The following is an 18,665-nucleotide window of genomic DNA, read 5'->3' on the forward strand; positions in this document are numbered from 1 at the left end:
CAGCCCCCAGATCAGAGTTCACGCGATCTCTTGCCCCCATCTTGACATCCTCATCCCAAGGTGATCCCCAGCCCCAACCCTGCACACATGGGCACATGCCTGTGAGATGCAGGCTCAGCACTGGCGTAGTGGGCCAGGACTGAGCTAGAAACTGACAGCTCCCAGGGCACAGCCAGGTCGACTTCCTGCACAGGGTTCCTGGGCTGCCAACGCCCCCTCACTGCGGGGCAAGGGTCCAGGCAGAACCAGGGAAGTTGGGTCATTCTTCCTTTTATGCCGAGTTCATGACCCACCCCTACTCTGCACCTGGCACAATTAGAACATTGCACTCCAGACAGAAAACATGAAACGTCACACTAACGGGGCACCCAAGCCAGGTGTGCACCCTGTGTGACACCATGTATTTCTCACCTAAAGGCGGAGGCATCACTGTGGACAAAGAAAAACCCAAGGGGACAATCTGTGATGTTCCCAGGAATTTCCCAAGTTAGGGTGTTAGAACAGGGAGAGGAAGGCCTGGTTCTCCAATACACCCCCATCACCTCCTGGCCAAGAAGGGCTTAAGACACACCGTGCTCCTACACATGTGGGTGGCAGGGATATGACTGTCCCCAGGCAGGGTGAACTCTGGGAGAGTCTTAGTGAAGGATTGATTGGAGTCATATCCTCCCTGGCAGCCCAGCCTTACTTTTTTTCTTTTTTTTTTTTTTGAGACGGAGTTTCCCTCTTGTTACCCAGGCTGGAGTGCAATGGCGCGATCATGGCTCACCGAAACCTCCGCCTCCTGGGTTCAGGCAATTCTCCTGGCTCAGTCTCCTGAGTAGCTGGGATTACAGGCAAGCGCCACCATGCCCAGCTAATTTTTTGTATTTTTAATAGAGACGGGGTTTCACCACATTGACCAGGATGGTCTTGATCTCTCGACCTTGTGATCCACCCGCCTCGGCCTCCCAAAGTGCTGGGATTACAGGCTTGAGCCACTGTGCCTGGCCAGCCCAGCCTTATTATCTCACCTCTGCCTCCTGAGCTCCACTCTCCAAAGCTGGGTACAGCCCAGGTCCCCCTTCTGCAGAATGGCCCCTGCACACCCCTCATGTCCAGCTCTAGAGCCATCTTGTGTTCCATGCCCTGGGTGCCTGGCCCTCTACCTCCGTAAGCTTGCACCATCCACAAGCTTGGTTTCCTGTCCCTTGGTTTTCCAGTTCCTGCCCCCAGCCAAGCTCCTAAGAGTTGCCCTAAGCCTGGGCAACATAAGGAGACCCCATCTCTACAGAATTTTTTTTTTTTAGACGGAGTCTCACTCTGTTGCCCAGGCTGGAGTGCAGTGGAGCAATCTCAGCTCACTGCAACCTCCACCTCCTAGGTTCAAGAGATTCTCCTGCCTCAGCCTCCCAAGTAGCTGGGACTACAGGTGCATACCACCAACCCCAGCTGATTTTTGTATTTTTAGTAGAGACGGGGTTTCACCATGTTGGCCAGGATCATCTCCATCTCTTGACCTCGTGATCTGCCCTCCTTGGCCTACCAAAGTGCTGGGATTACAGGCATGAGCCACCTTGCCCGGCGTCTACAGAAAAATTTAAAATTAGCTGAGTGTGGTGGCACACCCCTGTGGTCTCAGCTGCTTGGAAGGCTGAGGTGGGAGAATCATTTGGGCCCAGGAGATGAAGGATGCAGTGAGTTATGATTCTGTCACTGCACTCCAGTTTGGGCAACAGAGCAAGACCCTGTCTCAAAATAAGAAAAAAAAGGCAGGGCATGGTGGGTCATGCCTGTAATCCCAGCATTTTGGAAGGACAAAGCAGGTGGATCACCTGAGTTTGGGAGTTCGAGACCAGTCTGACCAAAATGGAGAAACCCTGTCTCTAATAAAAATACAAAATTAGCTGGGCATGGTGGCATATGTCTGTAATCCCAGGTACTTGGGAGACTGAGGCAGGAGAATTGCTTGAACCCAGGAGGCAGGGGTTGCAGTGAGCTGAGATCCCGCCAGTGCACTCCACATGGCGACAAAGCAAGACTGCCTCTCAAAAAAGAAAAAAAAATTGTTCTTTCCCACCATCCATTGCCATTGCCTACCTTTGGCCTCTCTACTCTGCTGCCCCGACCCCCAGATCCTTTAGGGGCCTCTCACCTGGCCTCTTCCTCCCTGCCTTTTTTGTCTATGACTCTCCCACACCCCCTTACCTGCCCACAGCTCCTGGTTGAGCTTAGTGGGTGCTTCAGTCCCTGCCCAGGGCTGTGCATGGGCAGGAGAGAGTGGGGGCTGGGATCATCTAAGGGGCTTGGAGATCGCAATCGTGCATCTCACAGGCATGTGCCCATGTGTCAGGCATTTTCTGTGGGTCAGGCCTGCAAAGCTTGGAAATACATGTTGCCTAGGGAAAGCAGCCTCTCCAAGGCAGAAACCAAACTTGGCCCAGATGATGTACCGAGGCTGGGTGGCTCCCCAAACCTACCTACAGCTCTGTAAACAGCATGTTGTTGTTGTTTTTTTGTTTGTTTTTTGAGACAAGGTCTCACTCTGTCACCCAGGCTGGAGTATGGTCATGGCTCACTGCAGCCTCAGTTTTCCCAGGCTCAGGTGATCCTCCCACCTCAGCCTTTGGAGTAGCTGGGAATACAGGTGCTCACCACCACGCTCAGCTATTTTTTTTTTTTTTTTTTTGAGATGGAGTCTTGCTTTGTCACCCAAGCTGGAATGCAGTGGTGCGATCTCAGCTCACTGCAACCTCTGCCTCCCAGACTGAAGCGATTCTCCTGCCTCAGCCTCCCGAGTAGCTGGGATTACAGGCACCTGTCACTGCTCCTGCTAATTTTTGTATTTTAGTAGAGATGGGGTTTCACCATCTTGGCCAGGGGGGTCTCTATCTCCTGACCTTGTTATCTGCTCGCCTCAGCCTCCCAAAATGCTGGGATTATAACCGTGAGCCAGTGCGCCTGGCCATGCTAAGCTAATTTTTGCATTTTTTGTAGAGGTGGGGTTTTGCCATGCTGCCCAGGCTGGTCTCCAACTCCTGGGCTCAAGTGATCCACCTGCCTCAGCCTCCCAAAGTGCAACAGCACTTTTATTAAACTCTCCTCAAATACCCAGCTTGATAGGAATGACTGTTTTCTTCTGGGATCTTGGGTACAGTTTGTAGGTGAGAACTCTGCATGGGGCTGGTGGGGCAAAGCAACAGCCACTGATGCTTGGAAAGCCCAGAGTGAGAGTGACCAGGTGAGGATGAGACCATCAGCCCAGCCCCAGAACTGACTGCAAGGCCTGGATTGGTGAGTTCTGCAGTAGAACGCTTGCTCAAGGACCCTTGCTATTCCTCTTCATCCAGCACCTGTTTTTGTAATTTTTTGTAGAAATCGGGTTTTGTTCTGTTGCCTAAACTGGACTCGAACTTCTGGGCTCAAGAGATCCACCTGCCTAGGCCTCCCAAAGTGGTGGGATTACCGGCATGAATCAATGCACCCAGGCTGACCAGGCTGGTCTTGGACTCCTAGGCTCAAATGATCCTCCTATCTGGGGCTCCCAAAGTGCTGGGATTACAGGTATGAGCCATGGCAACCAGGCCCCCTGGGACTTTCGACTGGCACCTGAAGTAGGATAGTCTTGTGGGAATAAGCCCTTAACCCATGGGGTTCGTGCTAACTCCAGGAATTGGTATGTGAATTGAATTGCTGGGCATCAGTTGGTGTCAGAATGAGCAAATGATTGTTGGTGTAGAAAACCCCAGACAGTTTGGTATCAGAAAAAAAGACACCAAAGCAGGCCAGTCAGATGATGAGCTCATGGAAGACAAGGTCTTCAATAGCACAAATGGCCTTAGAAATTCAGTGAAGTGTCAGGTAGTTGCTTCTAATGGCACCAAACAGCTTAAAGAAGGAGAATGGCATGAGGAGGTCAAGCTGTTAGCCACTTGTATCAAGGCACAAACTGGAAACGTTTTCAACTCTTCTAAAATGAGCCTCTTGCAGCCATGGGGCTGAGATGGCCCAATATCAAACCCAAGGGCTGATTCTGTGTGTTCCAGATTAAAGTGCTGGTTGAATCACAGCCCCGTTCAGTCTTTTTTTTTTTTTCTTTCCTTTTTTTTTTTTTGAGATGGAGTCTCCCTCTGCCACCCAGGGTGGAGTGCAATGGTGTGATCTCAGCTCACTGCAATCTCCGCCTCCAGGTTCAAGCGACTCTCCTGCCTCAGCCTTCTGAGTAGCTGGGATTCCAGGCATGAACCACCACATCCAGCTAATTTTCACATTTTTAGTAGAGATGGATTTTCACCACGTTGGCCAGGCTGGTCCCAAACTCTTGACCTCAGGCGATCCACTCGCCTTGGCCTCCCAAAGTACTGGGACTATAGGCGTGTGCCACTGCACCTAACCTTTCTTCCTTTCATTGTTGACCACACTCACTCAGTCTTTCCTATGAAAGTCAGGCACTGATCAAGACAAAGCATGCCCCTGGGAAACTGGACCCCACGTGCATGTCTACATCCAGTGGTCAGTTCTCTGTCTACCTTCCCTAACCCTCCAGCTTCAGTGACAGGGTGGGGCACAGCCTCTTCCATCACACACTCTTCACACTGCTGCTTCTCAAGCTGCATTTTTTTTTTTTTTTTTTTTGAGACGGAGTTTCGCTGTTGCTACCCAGACTGGAGTGCAATGGCACAATCTTGGCTCACCGCAACCTCCGCCTTCTGGGTTCAAGCAATTCTCCTGCCTCAGCCTCCCGAGTAGCTGGGACTACAAGCGTGCACCACCATGCCCAGCTAATTTTTGTGTTTTTCGTAGAGACGGGGTTTCACCATGTTGACCAGGATGGTCTCCATCTCTTGACCTCGTGATCCACCCGCCTGGGCCTCCCAAAGTGCTAGGATATAGGCATGAGCCACCACACCTGGCTCAAGCTGCATTTTTTTTTTTTTTTTTTTTTTTTGAGATGGAGTCTTGCTCTGTCACCCAGGCTGGAAAGCAGTGGTACAATCAGCTCACTGCAACCTCCACCTCCCAGGTTCAAGCGATTCTCCTGCCTCAGCCTCCTGAGTAGCTGGGACTACAGGCATGAGCCACCATACCCAGCTAACTTTGGTATTTTCAGCAGAGACTGGGTTTTACCATGTTGGTCAGGCTGGTCTCAAACTCCTGTCCTCAAGTGATCTGCCAATCTCAGCCTCCCAAAGTGCTGGGATTACAGGCGTGAGCCACTGCACCAGCCCTCAAGCTGCTTTGCTGGTGCTGCCTCCTCTCAGGTGAGGTGCCCAGGGCTTGGTCCTTAGGACTCATTTCTTCTGCATTTGTATTCCCCTTGGAGAGCCCACCCAGTAAAATGGTCTGAATATATATCATCTATGCACTAGTGATGCTGTCTCCTACCTGCAAACCAGGACTCCCACTCCAGACTCAGAGATGCAACTGTCCTGCTGTCAACATCACTATCCAATGGGCATTACTTTTTTTTTTTTTTTTCAGATGAAGTCTTACTCTTTCACCCAGGCTGGAGAGCAGTGGCGTGATCTGGGCTCACTGCAACCTCTGCCTCCCGGGTTCAAGCAATTCTCCTGCCTCAGCCTCCCAAGTAGCTGGGATTACAGGTGCCTGCCACCATGCCCAGCTAATTTTTGTATTTTTAGTGGAGATGGAGTATGCCATGTTTGCCAGGCTGGTCTCGAACTCCTGACCTCAGGTGATCCACCTGCCTCAGCCTCTCAAAGTGCTGGAATTATAGGCATGAGCCACCGACCCTGGCCCTAATGGGCATTGCATCTTGAACACACCTTCAACTGCCAACCCCATTCCACAGCTGCTTCCCCACAGCTTCCACATGTCCATAGGTGGCAACTCCAGACCTTGGCATTATCCCTCTCTCACATGCCTTCCTCCAAATAGTCAGCCAAAATTGGCTCTACCTGAAAAGTATATGCAGAATCCAATCACTTCTAGGCAGCTCTATCAGGAGCTCATTGCTCTCACCTGGATGATTGCAGCAGCCTCTAGACAAGTGACCTGGCTTCCACTCAGCCCCATTCAGATCAGGTTTTTTAAAATGTTCTTTTTAAATGTTCATCAGATCAAGTCACTCTGCTCAAAACTCTTTGGCCCCCCATTTCCAAGGCCCCACATATTCTGCACCCCATCACCTCTCTGACCCAGTCTTCCTCCTCCTCCTCCTCCCTCTTCTCCAGCCCCACCAGCCTCTTCTGTGTTTCTTGAACTCACTGGGCACAGCTACCCTCAGCCTTTGCTTTGGCTGTGGAATGCACCATGGCCTCCTCCAGCCTTTGGCCACCTTCTCAGTGAGGCCTGCTTGCAACCCCTGCCTGTTCCCTCTAACCCAGCACGCTCATACACTCTGCGTTTTACTTACTTGCTTACTGTATCTCCTACCACCAGAACATCATCTCACTGACAGCAGGGTGATGCTTACTCCTATATCCCTACTGCTAGGCACATGGTGGGCACTTATACTAAATGTGCTGAATTGGCCAGACGAGGTGGCTCATGCCTATATTCCCAGCACTTTGTGAGGCCAGGGTAGGAGGATCGCTTGAGGCCATGGGTTTGTGACCAGCCTGGGCAACAAGGCGAGACCCCCCCATCGCTACAAAACAATTGTTTTTTTTTTTTTTTTTTTGAGATGGAGTTTCGCTGTTGTTACCCAGACTGGAGTGCAATGGCGCGAACTCGGCTCACCGCAACCTCCGCCTCCTGGGTTCAAGCAATTCTCCTGCCTCAGCCTCCCGAGTAGCTGGGACTACAGGCGCGCACCACCATGCCCAGCTAATTTTTATATTTTTAGTAGAGACAGGGTTTCACCTTGTTGACCAGGATGGTCTTGATCTCTTGACCTCGTGATCCACCCGCCTCGGCCTCCCAAAGTGCTGGAATTATAGGCGTGAGCCACCGCGCCCCGCCAACAATTGTTTTAATTAAAAAAGAAAAACAGGCCGGGCGTGGTGGCTCATGCCTGTAACCCCAGCACTTTGGGAGGCCAAGGTGGGTGGATCCCGAGGTCAGAAGATCGAGACCATACTGGCTAACATGGTGAAAAATATATATAATATAAAAAAAGAAAAAGAAAACAAACAAAAGAAACAGGCAGGGTGCTGTGGCTCGAAACTGTAATCCTAACACTTCGGGAGGCTGAGGTTGGCAGATTGCTTGAGCCCAGGAGTTCAAGACCAGCTTGGGCAACATGGCAAAATCCCATCTCTACAAAGAGTGAAAAAAAAGTAGCCAGTTTTGGTGGTGTGCGCCTATAGTCCTAGCTACTAGGGAGGCTGAGGTGGGAGGATCACCTGAGCCCCGGAGGTTGAGGCTGTAGTGAGCTGAGAGCACATCACTGCACTCTGGCATGGCGAACAGAATGAAATTGTCTCAAAAAACAAAAACGGCCGGCTGGGCCCGGTGGCTCAAGCCTATAATCCCAGCACTTTGGGAGGCCGAGGCGGGTGGATCACAAGGTCAAGAGATCGAGACCATCCTAGTCAACATGGTGAAACCCCATCTCTACTAAAAATACAAAAAATTAGCTGGGCACGGTGGTGCGTGCCTGTAGTCCCAGCTACTCAGGAGGCTGAGGCAGGAGAATTGCCTGAACCCAGGAGGCAGAGGTTTCAGTGAGCCAAGATCACACCATTGCACTCCAGCCTGGGTAACAAGAGCGAAACTCCGTCTCAAAAACAAACCAAAACAAAAATGAAACATAAAAACCCCCGCAAGTATGAAATGAGTGAGTGAGGTGGAATGAAGACACCTGAAAGAATTCAGAGGAATTAGATCCCCACCAACCCCAGCCTCTTCTGCCTGCTAAAACAAAGTGTCCTCCCCTGAAAGGCACCATGGACATCATGAAGGAGTTACACTGAAAGAAGAAGGCAGTTCTTCTCCCAATTCTTTATGATTTCCAGAGCTTTTAACTAGAGGGAGATCTCAGCATGTCTGGAGACCCTTTCATAAAGTCAAGCCCAGAGTGGGAGACTCACTTATCAAAAGAATTGCAAGACCGTTATTTTACGTTACCCAAAATACGGAGAATATGTCTGGGAACAGACTGAAGACCCAGACCAAGGAGATAAGTTTATATTGGGCTGAATTTGTCAGTATGGGTGCACTTAGCAAGGATTTGGATTCCATGCACCAGCTCAAGCTGTCAGGGGTTGTTCCCACATGTCTACTTAGTTGGCTGAATAAAAACTGGATCTCACTCAATGCAGTTAAGGTGCCAAAAGCTCCCTAGTATAACACAAAGTAAAGAATCCAAAGCCATAAGATGATGTATCCACCAGGTGCGGTAGCTCATGCCTGTAATCCCAGCACTTCGGGAAGCTAAGGCGGGCGGATCACCTGAGGTCCGGAGTTCAAGACCAGCCTGACCAACATGGAGAAACCCCATCTCTACTAAAAATACAAAATTGGCTTATGTATTTTTGGTGGCACATACCTGTAATCCCCGCTACTCGGGAGGCTGAGGCAGGAGAATTGCTTGAACCAGGGAGTTGGAGGTTGCAGTGAGGAGAGATCACACCACTGTACTCCAGTCTGGTGACAGAGTGAGACTCTGTCTCAATAAATAAATTAAATTAAATTTTAAAATATGGTGCTGCAAAATAAGCACCATAGTCTCTCTTCTCCATAGGTTAGGGATTCTAATGCGAGACACTAGAGTTGAAATGGTTCCTTGATGGCTATTTTTTTTATTTTTTTCAGACAGAGTGTTGCTCTGTCACCCAGACTGGAGTGCAGTGGTGCAATCTTGGCTTACTGCAACCTCCGTCTCCCAGGTTCAAGCAATTCTCCTGCCTCAGCCTCCCGAGTAGCTGAGATTACAGGCATGTGCCACCAGGCCCAGCTATTTATTTTTGTATTTTTATAGAGACAGGTTTTCATCATGTTGGCCAGGCTGCTCTTAAACTCCTAACCTCAAATGACCCGCCCACCTTGGCCTCCCAAAGTGCTGGGATTACAGGCACGAACCACCACACCCAGCTGACTCCTTGATTTCAGTACAGATACAAGGAGTCTGGGTGAAGAGGGTCAAGTAGCAGTGTTGAGCTGCCAGAGGAGAGAGGGGAGCAGAGACTGGGAATGCAGGACTTACAGGTTACCTAAGTGGTCAGACCTGTGGGGATCTTTAGCAACAGGGACCTGGTCACCAAAACAGATGGAAAGGCCAGTAGAGTCCCACTTATATAACAAGAGTGTGTGGTCCACCAACAGAGACTGGACTGTAACAGAGAGGACCCCTCATAATTTTCTAGATAAAAATCAGTTTACAAACCCATGGGCCCCTGAAGGAGGTGGGGCATGCACCCTTAAGGAGGGCCCTGTAAAAACAGCATAGATGCATCCTGGCATTTTCCTTACAATCTCCCCAAAGTGACCTGTGGTCACTAGCCAGGTGTGACAGACACTACTTGTAGTCTACCACAAAGGCATTTTTTACTTTTTTGTTTTTTGAGACAGTCTCACTCTGTCACCCACGCTGGAGGGTGGCAAGATCGGAGCTCATTGCAGCCTTGGCTTTCCAGGCTAAAGTGGTCCTCCCACCTCAGCCTCCCGAGTAACTTGAGATTACAGGCATGCACGACCATGTTCAGCTAATTTTTAAATTTTTTGTAGAGACAAGGTCTCATTTTGCTGCCCAGGCTAATCTCAAATGATTACAGCAATAAAGCACCTATCCTACCTCATTTTCCACTTCTCTTTTTGAGACGGAGTCTTGCTCTGTCTCCAGACTGGAGTGCGGTGGCGCGATCTCGGCTCACTGCAACCTCCACCTCCTGGGTTCAAGCGATTCTGCCTCAGCCTCCGAAGTAGTTGGGACTACAGGCATGTGCCACCACACCCAGCTAATTTTTATATTTTAAGTAGATTCGGGGTTTCACAATGTTGGCCAGGATGGTCTCCATCTCTTGACCTGGTCATCTGCCCACCTCAGCCTCCAAAAGTGCTGGGATTACAGGCGTGAGTCACCATGCCTGGCCTCATTTTTCACTTTCAATAAAATAGTTTAGCCGATACAGTGGTGCATGCTTGTAAATGCCAGCTACTCAGGAGGCTGAGGTGGGAGGATCACTTGAAGCTATGAGTTCATAACCAGCCTGAGCAACAGAGCAGGATATGTTTTTGTTTTTGCTTTTGAAAGAGGGTCTCACGGCTGGGCACGGTGGCTCAAGCCTGTAATCCCAGCACTTTGGGAGGCCGAGGCGGGTGGATCACAAGGTCAAGAGATTGAGACCATCCTGGTCAACATGGTGAAACCCCGTCTCTACTAAAAATACAAAAAATTAGCTGGGCATGGTGGCACGTGCCTGTAATCCCAGCTACTCAGGAGGCTGAGGCAGGAGAAGTGCCTGAACCCAGGAGGCGGAGGTTGCGATGAGCCAAGATCGCACCATTGCACTCCAGTCTGGGTAGCAAGTGCGAAACTCTGTCTGGAAAAAAAAAAAAAAAAGAAAGAAAGAAAGAAAAGAAAGAGGGTCTCATTCTGTTGCCCAGGTTCCAGTGACCTGATCCCGGCTCATTGCAACCTCCAACTCCTGGGCTCAAGCAATTCTCTCGTCTTAGCCTCCCAAGTAGCTAGAACTGTAGACATGTGACACCACACTTAGTCATTTGAAAACTTTTGGGCTGGGCGCAGTGGCTCACGCCTGTAATCCCAGCACTTTGGGAGGCCGAGGGTGGATCACCTGAGGTCAGGAGTTCGAGACCAGCCTGATCAATACGGTGAAACCCCATCTCAAAAAAAAAAAAAAGAAAACTATTTTTGTAGAGGTAGGATCTCCGTATGTCCCCCAGGCTGGTCTCAAACTCCTGGGCTCCTGTAACTCTCCCACCTCAGCCTCTTAAAGGGCTGGGATTATTAAACAATAATGTACTCAATAATGTTCAGTCTGAACCAAACATGGGAACACCCTTCTCTGCAAGTAAAAAGTATTATATATACATATATATTTATAGATATAAAACCAAGATTGCTAAACCCTATGTCTTTGCAATAATATTTGATTTTATCCAAACATTATCTGATCCTTTCAAGCTCATTCTTTTTTTTTTAATTTTAATTTTTTATTTGAGGTGGAGTCTTGCACTGTTACCTTGGCTGGAGTGCAATGGCCCCATCTCAGCTCACTGCAACCTCTGCCTCCCAGGTCATGCAATTCTCCTGCCTCAGCCTCCCAAGTAGTTGGGATTATAGGCACACACCACCATACCCAGCTAATTTTTTTTGTATTTTTAGTAGAGACAGGGTTTCACTATGTTGGCCAGACTTGTATCGAACTTCTGACCTCATGATCCATTCTCCTCAGCCTCCCAAAGTGCTGGGATTACAGGCGTGAGCCACTGCACCCGGCTCAAGTTCATTCTTGTTGATATAAGAAAACATGGCCAGGCACAGTGGCTCACACCTGTAATCCCAGAGTTTTGGGAGGCTGAGGTGGGTGGATCACCTGAGGTCAGGAGTTTGAGACTAGCCTGACCAACATGGAGAAATCCTGTTTCTACTAAAAATACAAAATTAGCCAGGCATGGTGGCACATGCCTGTAATCCCAGCTACTTGGGAGGCTGAGGCAGGAGAATCGCTTGAACCTGGGAGGCAGAGGTTAAGGTGAGCTGAGACTGCACCATTGCACTCCAATGTGGGCAACAAGAGAAACTCCATCTCAAAAAAAAAAAAAAAAAAAAGGCCAGGTAATCCCAGCACTTTAGGAGGCTGAGGCCGGCAGATCACCTGAGGTGGGGAGTTTGAGACCAGCCTGACCAATATGGAGAAACCCCATCTCTACTAAATATACAAATATAAGCTGGGCATGATGGCATGCGCCTATAGTCCCAGCTATTTGGGAGGGTGAGGCAGGAGAATCACTTGAACCCGGGAGGCAGAGGTTGCAGTGAGCCAAGATTTCGCTATTGCACTCTAGCCTGGGGAATAAGAGCAAAACTCCGTCTAAAAAAAAAAACCTGTGACCCTATATGATACCTATTATTTCCCAGTAACTCAAACTACTACAAAATTCCTCAACATAATAATCTAATTGCCCTTTCTATGTTATGGTAGAACACTGGACCTGAAGAAAAATTCCTATACAGTTACATTTCATTCCTTTTGTTTTCTACTAAAATCTTCAAAACCTTCTTCAAAAAGTGCTGAAAAGCCTCAAAGGAGGTCAGGTGTCTGCCCTAGGAACTCTGCCCAGACACAGGTGAGGACCCCGGAGCTGCCCCCAAGCTCCCGCCAGGTGGAGGTTAGTTACCACCTAAGTCCTGTAGAGCTGCCTCTCCCTCAGACCCCTTGGCATAGCTGGAGAAGGCAGAAACATAGCTGCTGGCTGCCCCAAACCACCCAGAAGTGGCCCAGTCACAGCCATCCTCTGCCCTGACACACTGGGAGTAGGACAGGTGGGCACCCGGCCATGCCTGGCCCCATCTTGTCCACAGAGGAGCCCCACACAGCCCGCTTCCCGGAAAGCCAGTCCCAGGGCAGGAAGTACGAACAGCCCCATGACATTCTGAGGCATGGGAAGGGAATACCCTGCCCCTTGTCTCCACCTCCCCACCCACCCCAGATGCAGGTGACAAACAAAATACCAGAACACTGGTGAGCATGGTCTCACCCACCGCCTCATGCAGCCACTCCATCCTCAACCCAGTCCCCAAGCCCCTTCCCCAAGGATGCTGCATTTGGAGCCCACATTCCTAGGGACCTCAGAATCCCTCCCTTAACAGTGCTCCACTCCAGCTGCACTGCCCCCTCCACAACTGCCTCTTGTTCAGGGGCAGGGGCCCTGTACCCCATGTCAGCCCAGGGAAGATTCTGCCCACATGTGCCAGGCCAGGGCTCACTCCAGGGTAGTGCAATTCCTTTTTTTTGAGATGAAGTCTCACTCTATCGCCCAGGCTGGAGTGCAGTGGCATGATCTCGGCTCACTGCAACCTCCTCCTCCCAGATTCAGGCAATTCTCCTGCCTCAGCCTCCTGAGTAGCTGGGATTACAGACATGTGTCACACGCCCAGCTAATTTTTTGTATTTTTAGTAGAGATGGGGTTTCACCATGTTGGTCAGGCTTGTATTAAACTCCTGACCTCCTGATCCACCCACCTCTGCCTCCCAAAGTGCTGGGATTACTGGCATGAGCCACCTCACCTGGCCACAATTCCTCTTCAGTGAGGCATGAACAAGGGGGTGGAAGCTGAACCAAGGATCCCAACACAGACCTACGAGGAGGACCACAGCACCAAGTGTCAACAGAGTAGGCCAGAAAAAACCCTTCACAGATGGGAACTGGCTACAAGACACAATCTGATATGATTTTTTTTTAAAGTATTTATTGCAAAGATGCTGGACACAGTGTTGCATGTGGCTGAGATCCAATACCATCCATTCTGGGGACCTTGGGAAAATGTCTGCAACATGGGCTCGTCAGCCAGCATGGCTGAAACGTGGCAGCCAATCAGGCACATCATAGTGTATGTGGAGACCGTGCCAGGGCCGGCCCCCACTCATGCCTGATCCCTGGACTTCCCTCTGCCCTGTCCCCAGTCCTTGTAATGCATCCAGTCCAGCAGCTCCTAACTCCCCTCTGTACACAGAGAGAAAAGGCCTCAGTGGTCTCACCTCGGGTGACATCCAGACGTACATGCCCTGTTGTAGACCAAGGGGACCCACTATGGCTAACAAGTGAGTGCGCCCAGGTGACAAAAGACATAGAAGCATGACACAGAAGCAAAGGCTGCAGTCCCCATCCCCCAAAGCACTTGGGGTTCTGACAGATGAGTCTGGAAGGAGGATCCCGCCCCTGCTCTACCTTGGACATCTCTCAGCAGAGCAATACACAAGGATGAGAGACCACCAGCCAGGGCCAGGGACGCTAACTTCTCTCAGGGGCAGGTGGCATCTGTAGGCTGCAAAGCCCTGGGAGCTGGAAAGATGTGCTGCCCTCCAGACACAGGCCAGGAAAAGTCCAGACACAAAGGACTTGGGATCCAGGGCCTGACTTCCCCAAAGTCCACCTGTGGATAGCAGGGCACCTGCTTTCTGACCCAGCCCTACAACTTGCCAGCCAGTCTGTTTGCCAGCTGTAAAATGCAGCCAAAACCCATTGCCCAGGGTGCCTCTCTGGGACCAAAAGAACTCAGGGACATGACAGACACTGGACTTCACAAGGCCATTTTTCACTAGACTCATGTGCACATGAATGGAAGGCCATGCTGTGGCTGGAAAAGTCCTCCCTTGCCCAGGGACTGCCTATGGTTCTGCCTCCTCCCTTCCTCAGGCCCACAGGCAGAAGTCAACAAACACCAGAAAAGGTTTTACAGAACCATAGGAAGTGTTTCTGAATCTTTTATGGCAAATGCATGTCTCTGCCACCAGCAGACATTCCCATGTGGACACAGGCAGCAGCAGGTGAGAGGCCACCTCCCCATCAGCTGCCAGTGTGCACAACCAGGGAAGAGGAGAGGGAACAGCAGCCTCTCCCTTGAGCACTTCGGTGTGTGCACCAGGAAGGTAACTTGGACCCCTGCCCTGTCTTGAGGTGGTTTCACTATGAGAACAGGCCTAAAGGGGTGCCCGGCCACCAGCTCCCACAAGCACACCGGTGCATGCACAACTGGGGAGGGCAACCACCATCACCCCCTGCCTGCACATTTCTGTGCATCCCAATATGTGGAAGCAAGCGCATTGCTTTCATGAATGCCCACAAATCAGGGTGACATGGATATAAGGGCCTGGCCAGTGGCTGCCCGGGAAGTATCTGCTGTGCCTAGGGCTCTAGTTCCTGGTAGGTAAGGATGGGAAGGGCTCTCCCTCTCACCAGAGGCAGCAGAAGTTCAGGGCCCCATGAAGATTTGGCCTCTGGCTTAGGAAATGGCCAAAGAGAGGATGGCAGAGGCCCTTCTGAGAGTCACCAGGTCCATGCCGGGCAACTGGGCCACAGTAGGCACATCACAGCGAGCACTTGCCTTCACATTGTAGGGTTTCACGCTTCACAGAGCCAGCTGGGCTGGCGAGAGAGAACACCTAAGAGCTGCACCATAAGAACCTGGTGCTGGGCAACCTCCGAGCAGCCCATGCAGATGCAGTCTGGTCAGGTGACTCCAGCAGCAGGTAGGAACCATGCACGACCTCATTGCTGACTGTCAGCAAAGAGCCAGGTGAGCTGGGGTGAGGGTTCTGGGTTCCCAGCCATGTGTGGCTTCAAGAATATCCCTGCATGGTGACTGTCACACAGACTGGAGGGCCTGGAATGACCCCCTCTGCAGAGACCAGTGCCTGCCCGGTCGTCACAGTGGATGAACATGGTCATTGGTGAGCAGGGACCGTGACAAGGGCTTCCTCTGGAGGTCTCGAGATGTCCACGTTCTGTACAATAAAAACACAGAGTGTTCACTCTATGGTGCAAAAATAGATGAGATGCCTGCTGTCTGCCTTCCTCATCACTGTGGCCCATCGGGCTTCACATTCTCACTGTAGCAGCCCTGGCCACAAGACTCTAGACCACAAGCTTCCCTAAGAACACAGGGCCAAGAGCTTCGTGTCACATAGTGAGTGGACGGAAACTAATACAAAGGTGGGGTGGAGGACGCCACCTCGTTTCCTGCTCCACTGCAGCCAGGTCAGGCAATACCCAAAGCAAGGCTGCCCCCACCTCCTATCTCAGGGCTGGGTGGATTGAAGAGGAACCCCTGGTTTGGTGATCATATCCTCATCTGTGGGGCAGGGAAGGGGTTCAGCTCCTGGGGTCACCTCCTTCCTGGTTTAGAGTATTGGCACACAGGTGTCAGAGGTAGCCCAGAAGCGCAAAGACATTTCCTGGTCTACAGCCTGTTCTGTTCCCCTAGCACTGGGGCACAGGGCCTCCTGAAACTCTCAGCTGTAGACAGCCTGCACCAAACTGCAGAGCTCAATTCCATCCTTGGCCAGTTGGGCTCAAGGTGTCTCAGGCCTAAGGAATAGGGAATCCGAAACTTCCCTCAGCTCTCTGAGGCTGCCCTATGTGCCCCGGAGCCTGGTGGCCCATCCTCCCACCTGCGGGCCCCGGAATCATCACATGCAGGAGCAGGTCACTGATGACCTGAGCTGCTGCCCCATGCAACATGACATGCCCAGATCTGCAGGGAGAGACACATGGCTCCCGTGGCCCACAGTGTGGGCTCATAGGACCGGCCCCTGGAATTGTAGGGGCAGGTATAATTCTTATTGTTGGGCAGGCTTCCTGAGGCCCCCCCATTCCACCACAGCCTGCCCCAATGGATGGGCCAGAAGTCCCTGGGATCCTGCCCACCTGAAAGGGAGCCATCCAGGAACCTGGGGTTAGCAGCAGTTTGCCTCTCAGAAGCACCCACCCAGAGTGAGCAGAGTGACCGCCAGCCACACTATGGTGATGGACTAGCAGGGTCAGCTCCCAAGGGCTGCCAGGCGCAGGGGCCTCTCTTACCACCACCCTGTCAGCACTGGGGGCCAAATGCCATCTGAGCTTTCCTTGGCTTTACAATGGATGCCCGTTGGGAGATGCCTTCCCCTGTGACTTGTGGGTGCCAAATTGGGCCTGGGCTAAACTTGGCCAAGTCATGCACAAACTCTCAGAGCAATGGGAAGACAGCCTTGCAGGGTGACTGGTCCTGCTTGGGGGCATTGGTGTTGGGAAGGAATAGGATACTTCTACACACTTGTGCTGTGGGCTCCAAGGCCAGATGTCCTGGTACAGCCCAAGGCCTGCATCCTCAGCAGGGACCCACAGCCCAAGCAGGCCCCATCATGAATGGCAACGGGCATGACTGAGTCCCAAGAGCCTTCTCTGTGCAGTGGACTCCAGGAACTGGGACCAGGGCTCCCAGAAGTGTAGTGGCCCCAGTGGGAGAGGGAGCCAACATGGTGGAGGGACCCCACATGGGACCAAGAGTGTTCCTGGGCTCCACTCTGAGGAGCTTCTATCTTATACAAAGTACTTGGGGAGAATAGGTGGCGACCTGCTCTGGACCAAGGCCTCCACCCCATGCTCAGGCCCCTTTAGCATCTGCGTGGTCCTTTCCCCAAAAGTATGATCCCATTTTAATTTTTAAAGGTGCTGGGGTTAGAAAAGGGGCTCATGAGGCCTCAGCTGCAGGGATGGGGAGAGGGGAGAGTGTCCATCTGCCCTCTGAAGGCCAGAAGCCTCATTCTCAGCCTCCAGCCTCTTTCCCACTAAGCCCAATGGCCCACTTGACTCAGACCTCCAAGGAGCTGCTGGGGAGCCCTGTGGCTCCAACCACACCCAAGCTCCGCACTCCTGAGCCTTGTGGCCCAGCATCAGGGATTTCCCCATTCCCAGGGCAAATGCCTTGGGAAGGCCAGATGAAGGCCCCCCACCAGAGCCAGGGCCCCACCCTGCTGATAGGACAACAGTCTTGGCAGAAGACTCAGGCTCCCTCTCGCAGATGCCCCAGTTGGGCCTGGCCCTGGAGGATGTGCCATCTGGATACCCCCACATCAGGAACACCCCACCACCCCAGCAGTGACCCCAGTGCTACCTGAGGCCTGTCCCGGTGTGTGTTCACAGCTGCCACGTTCAGGAATATGGACTCCACTTTACAACCTGCCAAAGGGAAGGTGCAAATCCATCGTCACTCCTGAAAGACAGCTGAGCCACAGAAGCTAGAAACTTCTCTTGGAGGGGGTCTGGGCGTGTGGAATGGAGCAGCCACCTCAGCCTCACTCTAGTTCTTCCACTTTAGGCAGCCCTGGGGAGCCCCGGGAGGAGGGATGAGGAACCCTGTCAGACTCATGCTTATCCGCATGTGACGACCCAGACAGGGCCATGCAGAGGCCCCAGGCTCCCCAACCCCGGGACCTAGAGGGATCGGGGGAGCAGCAAGCCTAAGCTGAGGTCACTGACTCTCACCATCTTCAGAGCCCCTAAACCACATCCCAACTCGACCATGCAAGGCCCAGTCAAATGCGTGCACAGTGCAATGAGGGACAAGGGCATTTTCACACACTGGAGTGACATTGACTACTACTGGGCTTCACAGCCATTCCCACAAGAGCACCTATGTTAAAGGTGAGGAGCTAAGACCCAAGAGATGAAGAAGTTGTCTAAGGTCTCTGCTGGTATGGCCCAGAGGCAGGAGACTCACACTGCCCTGCACCCAGAATTGTTTCAAGTCCCGGCCCTGGGGACCACGGGGCCTTGTGGGAATTTGGAAAAATCAGTAGAAAAGCCCCTCATCCAGACAGGCAAGGGTTAAGCAAAGTCACTGGGGAGGCCTTCAGTGGCCACATAAACTTTTTTACAACAAACTTTTTAAAAGCAAATTAGGGCCAGGCATGGTGGCTCATGCCTGCAATCCCAGCACTTTGGGAGGCCGAGGCAGGTAGATCACCTGAGGTCAGGAGATAGGACCAGCCTGGACAATATTGTCTCTACTAAAAATAGAAAAATTAGCTGGGCATGGTGGTGGGGGCTTGTAATCCCAGCTACTTGAGAGGTTGAGGCAAGACGATCACTTGAACCCGGGAGGTGGAGGCTGCAGTGAGCCAAGATCACGCCATTGCACTCCAGCCTGGGCGACAGAGTGAAACTCCATCTCAAAGAAAAAAAAGCAAATTAAGAAAGGTAGTGGGGTAGAGGGTGGAGGAATGGGTTCCTATCACAATTTTCAAGGAATTCAGAGAAAATCGTGGAACTGTGCAGAG

At 51.6% G+C, this 18,665-nt stretch overlaps 1 protein-coding gene across 6 annotated transcripts in view; it reads right to left on the bottom strand.

The window, feature by feature from the left end:
* Nucleotides 1-13,281: 13,281 nt before the first annotated feature.
* The window catches only part of PFKFB4 (6-phosphofructo-2-kinase/fructose-2,6-biphosphatase 4), a 43,216-nt gene continuing 37,832 nt past the window's right edge, over nucleotides 13,282-18,665 (bottom strand). For 5 of the 6 annotated variants that reach the window (XM_035275391.3, XM_035275394.3, XM_035275390.3 and 2 more), the window contains 2 exons: nucleotides 17,501-17,565; nucleotides 13,290-15,353 (listed from right to left, as the gene is read on the bottom strand). In XM_035275391.3, the coding sequence (XP_035131282.1) occupies nucleotides 15,294-15,353; nucleotides 17,501-17,565 (125 nt within the window). In that variant the 3' untranslated portion in view covers nucleotides 13,290-15,293. Of the gene's footprint in view, nucleotides 15,354-17,500; nucleotides 17,566-18,665 lie in introns of all 6 variants that reach the window. The other variant, XM_035275393.3, reaches the window with a different exon arrangement.

This window comes from Callithrix jacchus, chromosome 15, assembly GCF_049354715.1.
Source record: "Callithrix jacchus isolate 240 chromosome 15, calJac240_pri, whole genome shotgun sequence".
Classification (NCBI taxonomy): Eukaryota; Metazoa; Chordata; class Mammalia; order Primates; family Cebidae; genus Callithrix; species Callithrix jacchus.